Source organism: Culex quinquefasciatus, chromosome 3 (assembly GCF_015732765.1).
Source record: "Culex quinquefasciatus strain JHB chromosome 3, VPISU_Cqui_1.0_pri_paternal, whole genome shotgun sequence".
NCBI classification, from domain to species: domain Eukaryota; kingdom Metazoa; phylum Arthropoda; class Insecta; order Diptera; family Culicidae; genus Culex; species Culex quinquefasciatus.
Genome location: NC_051863.1, coordinates 42,276,778 through 42,285,668, shown reverse-complemented (window position 1 = coordinate 42,285,668; position 8,891 = coordinate 42,276,778). Strand labels below are relative to the sequence as shown.

General features: G+C 35.7%; 1 protein-coding gene across 1 annotated transcript; it reads right to left on the bottom strand.

Moving 5' to 3' along the window:
- Positions 1-6,091: 6,091 nt before the first annotated feature.
- LOC6047742 (general odorant-binding protein 72) lies at positions 6,092-6,763 on the bottom strand. Its single transcript, XM_001864726.2, has 3 exons — positions 6,673-6,763; positions 6,451-6,618; positions 6,092-6,386 (listed from the first exon to the last, which is right to left on the bottom strand). Exons 1-3 carry the CDS (start codon positions 6,742-6,744, stop codon positions 6,189-6,191), a joined length of 438 nt encoding a protein of 145 aa, XP_001864761.2. The 5' UTR covers positions 6,745-6,763; the 3' UTR covers positions 6,092-6,188.
- Positions 6,764-8,891: the final 2,128 nt, after the last annotated feature.

The following is an 8,891-nucleotide window of genomic DNA, read 5'->3' as shown; positions in this document are numbered from 1 at the left end:
TGGGTGATATGATTAGTGTGGACACAAATTTAATCTATTTTTATTAGAAAATGAATGAAAAAGTACACAAATATCACTTAAGTGGTTAAAACTCATAACAAGACAGGGTTGCCAGATCTTCAAAGTTTTGGACTCATTGGAAAGGTATTTCGATTACCGAATCAATGATGGATCGGATAGTGGATCCGGACATCGTTTACATGCATTTAAGTCAGATCCGGCTTCAAAAAAATGTATAAAAATCACTAAGTGGTCCTAACTTGAGACAGGGTTGCCACATCTTTAATGTTTTGGACTCGTAGGAAATTTTTTTTGGTTAACTAAACAATAATGGGTCGGACCTAGGGTGGGTACGAATTCTCCTTAGCATGCTATGAATGTTTGATGAACACCGCGAAGCCATATGTCAGGCATCTATCACGTGGTGGAAATATTTGCAAAAAACACAAATGTTATATTCAAAGATTTAGTATAGACTTCATTATATCAGATGATGATAGATTTTGTGTCCTCGGCAAAGTTGTAGGTTATGGTTAGGACTTTTCATAAAAAATAGGTTTGCACACGGAACAACATCATTTTTATTATTTGTCTTTTTATTATTAATAGTTGAATTACATATGAGCAACTCTCTAGGAAATCGGCCGATTTCGACCATTTTTATTTTTTGTATTTTTTTTATTTGACTTAAACTTTGTGGGGGCCTTCCTATGACCAAATAAGCTATTTTGCGTCATTGGTTCACCCATACAAGTCTCCATACAATTTTTGCTGCTGTCCATACAAAAATGGTATGTAAATATTCAAACAGCTGTAACTTTTGAGTGAATTTTCTGATCAATTTGGTGTCTTCGGCAAAGTTGTAGGTATTGTTGAGGACTTTTGAGAAAAAAAAAATAGGTACACGAAAAAAAATGCAGATTTTTTTATCAACTTTTTTTTTCACTAAATCTCATTTTCCCAAAATACGTATTTTTTTTATTTTCGAGATTTTTTTACATGTTTTAGGGGACAAAAATCCGCAACTTTTGAGCCATTGAGAAACATGGTCAAAAAATCTGCCGCCGAGTTATGAATTTTTGAAAAAAACAGTGATTTTTGGAAAAAATCGAAATTTCATGCAAAAACAAGTTTGACATTATTTTTTAAAGCAAAATTGAATGTGCAATCGAAAAGTATTTTACAGATTTTTTGATAAAGGGCTCCGTTTTCAAGATATAAAAAAAACAAAAAAAAAATTTTTTGAGTAGTTCAGAAAATTTGCTATAAAATTGTCTAAGAGACATTGAAGATTGGACCTCGGGTTGCTGAGATAGAGCCGCTTTAAGAAAAAGAAACACGAAAGTTGAAGTTTTCTTAATCTCACCAAAATAACCAACCATTTTCTAATGACGATATCTCAGCAACTAATGGTACGATTATCAATGTTAAAACATGAAACATTCTTGAAATTTTTCGATCTTTTCGTGTTTCTTTTTCTTAAAGCGGCTCTATCTCAGCAACCCGAGGTCCAATCTTCAATGTCTCTTAGACAATTTTATAGCAAATTTTCTGAACTTCTAAAAAAAAATTTAGAAATGGTCACTTATGGTCACTATTTTTAAAAATTGAAAAACTGCAAATATTTCGCTGAAATCAAACTTTCGGTGGCTTTATCTTGAAAACGGAGCCCTTTATCAAAAAATCTGTAAAGTACTTTTCGATTGCAAATTCAATTTTGCATTAAAATATAATGTCAAACTTGTTTTTGCATGAAACTTCGATTTTTTTTTCCAAAAATCACTATTTTTTCAAAAATTCATAACTCGGCGGCAGATTTTCGACCATGTTTCTCTATGGCTCAAAAGTTGTGGATTTTTGTTCCTTGATACATATCAAAAAATCTCGAAAATCAAAAAATACTTATATTGGAAAATTGAGTTTTAGTGAAAAAAAAAAAATCCCTGTGCCTATTTTTTTTCAAAAGTCCACAACAATACCTACAACTTTGCCGGAGATACCAAATTGATCAGAAAATTTACTCAAAAGTTACAGCTGTTTGACAGCAGCGAAAATTGTATGGAGACTTGTATGGATGAATCAATCACACAAAATAGTTTATTTGGTCATAGGGAAGGCCCCCACAAAGTTTGAGCCAAATCAAAAAATACAAATAAAGTCCATTTCCGGTTTTGGTAGAGAATTGCTCATATTACAAAAAAATACAAATTTTATAATTCTTTTATTAAGGATCTTTGTATATGTTTATGAAAACTAAAAAAGGCATCTTGTGCACTAGAGTTAAGAATCTGGTACAGTCTTCCCTCATATTCGGAACAGTTTACAGATCGGCCAATGTTCAACAAATCATGGAAAAAATAAAAATTTGTATGACCCTATCTCACCCCACAGACCCAATGTCACCCCTGATGACGGTTCTTAAATTAAATGATTTAGTTTCATTTCATCTTCGTGAAAAAAGAGAGAAAAAAGCTTTGATGATTTATTTATGTTTTAATTTTTATATGATATCAGTGTGTGCGTTGCATAAATTCATACCTGTAGCTTAATGTTTACATTAAGATCATATTTTAACTTAAGTGTTACGGTCGTGTTCCCAATTTAATTTAAAAATATTACACAGGTATTCTTACTTTGGTGCGACTATTCCTAGTTATAATGTTTGCTTAAATTCAGCCATCGAAAAAAGAACATTGCTAGAGTTTTTTTTTAAAAGGTCCTATAAACATATGAAAAATAATTGATACTTTTCGTTAACCTAACTTGTGGACTTATTATGTTTCACTTTATTTGGAACATTCTGATATTACAGATCAAATTAAATAAGAAACTGGATAGGACAAAAAACCATAGCAAAAATAATGTCCAATTTAGTTTAATTGATTTTTTTTGTTCAATTTCAGATCCAACTGCTTCCGGTTCCAACCGCTCGCATTGCCAATCAACGTCCCCTTCCCGCTAATTGCATCTCACTTTTACTTTCTGATTCAATTATATTTTCATCGCCGATTTAAAGGATTCACATTTTAACGGAATCAGCCAGCTCGCGCATTAACCACCACATCATTATCAGGTTTTATTTTGCTTTCCCATATCGCCTCACCCATACTACCGTGTTGGCGTAGGGGGGCTTTAAAGCTGTGTGAGAGTGTTTTAAATTAAATATTTGCCATCGCATGCGAAATTTTCCTGCTCGGCCTTTTCCGATGAATTCGCGATCCTCGGTGGAAAATGATCGCTAATGTGTGAGTGTTTGCGAGCACGCGCGCGTGCACCCTCCTTCTTTGAAAGGTTGTTTTTCTTTTCTGTGGCGGTTTTTGATGTTGATGGGCCTCTTATCGTTGGTACATATATATTTTCCTAGCAAACTGACGTGGGGATGTGAGTGCAAAATCCTAGGCGATACCTGACGGTGTTGAAGAAAACCGACTGACTGCATAATTCATTGTTTTTGCACTGTTTTGGTACCTGTTGCTAGCCAGTTTGGGTGTTAGTGAGAAATTTTTCTGTTTTTTATAACTTTGGGTGTTTTTGGATTTTTTCGGTTTGTGAAAAAACTTCGCAAACAAACAGGCTGCAGCGTTCCATTTGTGCGATATGGAACTGTTGATTGTTTGGCAGCAAACTCGAGTAAAAGTGAAAATGATGTTTTGTCGTTTTCGTTTTTATCATCAAAAACGTAGTGTTTAGGTCATTTTCCAAAGGATTTGATTCTATCATGTGTTAGAGTTTAAAAAAATATTTGTGTTGGGAACACAATACATGAGCGATTTAGAAAGAAACATTTTTTTATCCGTGTTGCCATTAAAATTTCATCCGTTTTGATAAATCCGGTGCTAGAAATACCACCATCATAGGTGGTGACATTGGGTCATTCCAAAATTCAGAATTTTGTATGTAAATTCCAAAAACCTCTGGACGTAACATTTGAACAAACCCCAATATCTGGTCCAAAACGAGCATAAAAATTAAAAAAAAATATTGTGTTGAAATATTTGGAAAATTTGATACGAATTAGGAAAACATGTTTCAACATTCATGGCCAGGGTTTGGAAGATAGTGTTTGATAAGGCATACAGTTTAAAAAAATTGGGAACAATGTCCTGCGTCATTGTTGTATAATTTTACATGGTTGCATAAATAGTTAGAAAGATGGATGATAAACTCATAACGATGAATCATTAAGTTTGAATGGCAACAATGATGTTGTAAATTTGCTTGAAAACAAATTTGGCAATCATTTCTGTGAGCTAGTTGTGGCGCTATAACTACGGCAAATAGTGTGGAAATACCCATCCCCAAATACATTAAAAAATAATGTCAAACTTGTTTTTGCATGAAATTTCGATTTTTTCCAAAAATCACTATTTTTTTCAAAAATTCATAACTCGGCGGCAGATTTTTTGACCATGTTTCTCTATGGCTCAAAAGTTGCGGAAAAAATCTCGAAAATCAAAAAATACGTATTTTGGGAAATTGAGTTTTAGTGCTAAAAAAGTTGAGAAAAAAATATGCAATTTTTTTTTCCGTGTACCTATTTTTTTTTTCTCAAAAGTCCTCAACAATACCTACAACTTTGCCGAAGACACCAAATTGATCAGAAAATTCATTCAAAAGTTACAGCTGTTTGAATATTTACATACCATTTTTGTATGGACAGCTGCCAAAATTGTATGGAGACTTGTATGGGTGAACCAATGACGCAAAATAGCTTATTTGGCCATAGGGAAGGCCCCCACAAAGTTTGAGTTAAATAAAAAAATACAAAAAATAAAAATGGATGAAATCGGCCGATTTCGTAGAGAGTTGCTCAACTATTATTCTTCGTAATCCATGTGAAAAAAGTCTTGAAAAAACTAAAATTGTTCGAGAATATCAAATTTCTAATAACATTTTTGATTCACTTCAAAAAACAATGCGGGGCAATATACACCACAAAATACATTTTTAAATGTTTGGGACTCGTGTGTCACATTTCCAACTTTTTTGACCCCCTTGGTGCTTCGCGTAAGTTTTGACCCCGTTGGTGCTACAAGTGTTAAGCTTCTAATTTTTATGATTTTTCCCCGGAAAATTCTTCGCAATCCCGAGAAAAGCAGGGGGTGCATGAAGATTATGGCAAAAACTTTAAAAATCAACATTTATAATATCAAGAAATGCTTTGTCCCAAAATTATATTGTAAGTTCAATGAAAATTAGTTGAAAGCACATTATTTAAAAGTTTTGCAAATAATTTAAGCTATTTTTATACTACGATGCTCAAATTTTTCCAGCATGGTTTTGCAATGTTAACACTTGTAGCCCCAACGGGGTCAAAAATGTTGAAAATGCATTTTCACCGGCTCATACAACCCTTGGAAAAAAAGTTGGAAATGCCTTTTTTATTATAACTTTAGTTAGACGCATCTGTTTTGAATCTACCTTGTTGGAGGTTATTCTTGACATTCTTCCGGACCGAATGCAACAAGAATCATCGAAATCGGTTGAGTTTTCGCCGTGATACAGCCGGATGAAGTTGCATTTCCAACTTTTTTGACCCCCTTGGTGCTTCGCGTAAGTTTTGACCCCGTTGGTGCTACAAGTGTTAAGCTTCTAATTTTTATGATTTTTCCCCGGAAAATTCTTCGCAATCCCGAGAAAAGCAGGGGGTGCATGTCTTCCAACCAGGAACGTGAGTGGAGGATCCCCACGTTTGTTCCTTCCCTGTAGATTTAGAACTGTATTGTTGGAACATTCGTGCTCAATCTCAAAACATTTCAACGAATCATCTTCGCGGTTAACTTGACACAGTTGTTGGAAGTACTATTGAAGGATGTGAGTAGTAACCACTCCGACATTCTCCAGGATGCTTCCGAAAGGATGCGCAGCCTAGAGTCAGATTTGATTAGGTTAGAAAATTTCGCAACAATCACTGAAAAAAAGTATTAAAATCTTTTCGTATCCGGCATTCAATTTCAGAATCTAGCAACACAAAAAAGCGTGAGTGAAATTTATCGAACTTCAACTGTTTCAAAAATATTTGGAAGTTTATTGATAGTTCGTTTACCGTGTATCACGTTTAATAGGGTTGAAGTTTAAACAAAACAAACTTATGATTTTAGAAATTTGCTCATACAGTATATTCTTGAAAACTGCAATACTTAGCCTAATCCCACCTGCACTGCAATACTAATAACTAAAAGGACCTTTTAGGGGAAGAAAAATTTCGGATTATTCTTGTGCAGGCACTTGAGTAATGCATAAGCAACTTCACAGTTGTTCTTGACCCCGTCGCCTGCATGTCGGCATGTATCGAATGCCCTCTTAGTAGGTTCCGCGTATTCTGGAGGGATCAACAAATCAGCTTGCTTCATAGCACTATCGGCGACGATTTTACCCCTACGCATCTGCAATTGAGATTTAGTTTGAATTTCAGTTCTTGATAATCGTTACTCGCATTCAACAACTCACTCCTTGCATCAACTCAAGCACGCAGTTTGCGTAGCACATGATCTCTTTGCTTTCCGGGAATTTCCCCGAGGGAAGACCTTCCACGTGCTCCAAAGAGGGTTTCGCTTTGTTCATGCAAACTGATCGCATCATGTCGCCTGATTTGGTCAACTGTTCCATTGAGGCGTACTGGAATAATGATGAATAAGAAACTTGAGGTCTAAATCTATTCCAAAAACTTACACTTTCCACAGAGTTGACAAGTAGTAGTACCATGCTGGCTACAGTCACCAGCATGATACTTCGCCAGCTCATGGTTATGGTTTTCGGAGAGAATTCATGAAACTGAGATTCTCGATCGATTAGCGAGCTCATTTATACTTTCCTGCAGGTAAAAACTGAATTGTCAGCAATCATGGTGGGTGAGGTGAGCGATCTAACCATAGTCATCGAGAGATCTTTAATTGCACGCTCTAGGTGTAGACGTGGTGATTGGTGATTGCAACGCGGAACTTTTTCCGGCACGCGTAACAATGATTTTGTAAATTAAACTTGCAAGATCAGTATTTCAGAAAATTTTGGATTTGTTAGGAAAATTTAGTTAATGTGATTGATTCATTGCATAATTTTCCTGCCATCAAATTTCCTTTCATTCGATGCTCCTTTACACACGATTACTAACAAACACCCCCTCCCCTTTGTTATGTCGTAATTATGCTATAAAATGCGTGATTAACTCGTCCTCTTCAAATCCAAACTCGCACTTCGCACCTCCCACACCCTAAAGGTCCGATCCAATGCGCACTATAGCTTTGGCCAGTTCCGATTCGGTGCATTTTCCCTCTACTTTTTTCTCACGTGTCTAGTTTGTCGTTGGGGTGGTTTACAGTTTTTTTTTGCATTATTTCGATCAGATGTTCTGTTAGTTTTGTTTTATATGAGAATTAATTTATTTTTCTCTAAACGTCGAAAAGCGATATTTGGCAAGATAGCAACAAACAAATAACATTATTTTATTAGAAAATGGATCAATTAAGACCATTTTAAAGTAAAGTTTCACTAAAGCGATGTTTTCCAACATTGAAAAACGAAACCATTTACTGATGATCAGTTGAAAAATGAGGGGTGATCAGGTGACACTGAGAAAACCCATTAAAAAAACTTTAAAAAGCTGTATCTCAACAACCAACAGGCCAAAAAATCGTGCTGTTTTTTTAAAAGTGCCTAAAATGCCTTTAACTTGAAAACATTCCAAAATGAAATTATTCGCTCTACAGCATTGCCTTGGCGTTCTCGATTGCGAGATTCCTACTCGAAACTAGGTGTCCGAAGGCTTGATTGTTGAGGCAATTGCAAACCTCTGTTTACACCTAAGCTTCCATCCACCCCGCGATTCGAACTGACGACCTGTGGATTGTTAGTCCAACTGCCTACCAGCGACTCCACTCCACCCAGGGAGACGACTCCTACACCTGGACTGAGCTAACGACCTAACTTTTTAGGTTAGACCGGGGCCAACATTTACTTCCCGTCCGACGGAAGGCGTGATCAGACAAATATCGCCTCGAAAAATGCCACAGGGACCATCTGGGATCGAACCCAGGCCGACTGGGTGAGAGGCAATCACGCTTACCCCTACACCACGGTTCCCGGCACTTGAAATCATTACACATTCTAAAAAATAAACATTCTTAAACACAATTTTAGAAATTCGTTTATAAATGTTTTGCTTTATTTTTTCAAAAATCACTTTTTTTTAAATCATGTCTCTGGTATCAGATTATGCACCATCTTCACGGAACGGAATCGACGTAACACCTTATAATGTGGCCCTCTTAAACCTTGCGGTTTCGTCAACGGATCCACAGGCGTGAATCGTTCTTTTTGCGACAAGACTCCGCCTCCCGGGTATCCTAAGTGTGAAGGTATGGCACGGGGAGTGGGCACCGAATACCTATATTAACACTTAGAGTTTTTGCTTCTGCCTTGGGATTGCCATCTTAAACTGTAGTGCAAAAGAAGCCTTTTTTTCTTTTTTTATTCTATGTAATAAGACATATTAAAAGTTCCCCATATCTAAGTGTAATGCTACAACAACAAATAAATGGAATGAAATGAAAAATACGTATTAGGTATTATATTTTTAAAACAACTTATAGTGATAAAAAATTAAATACAAAAAAATAGTTTTTTCCGTGTAACTATTTTTCGCAAAATTTCATATGATAACCTATTACTTTGCCGATGACACCAAATCGAGCCATCAATTTCGTTCTAGAGAATTATAACTCAGAATGTCCGTGATTTTTGTGAAGATAACGAATAAGTCTACTTCGGAGCGTTTAATACGGTATGTCTACGCATCCTTCCTCCCCTGTAGATTCTGTAAAATGTGATCCGTTTACAGAATCCTCTCTTCATCATCCTGGTACGAGAATTGAACTCACGACCTCTGGATTGGA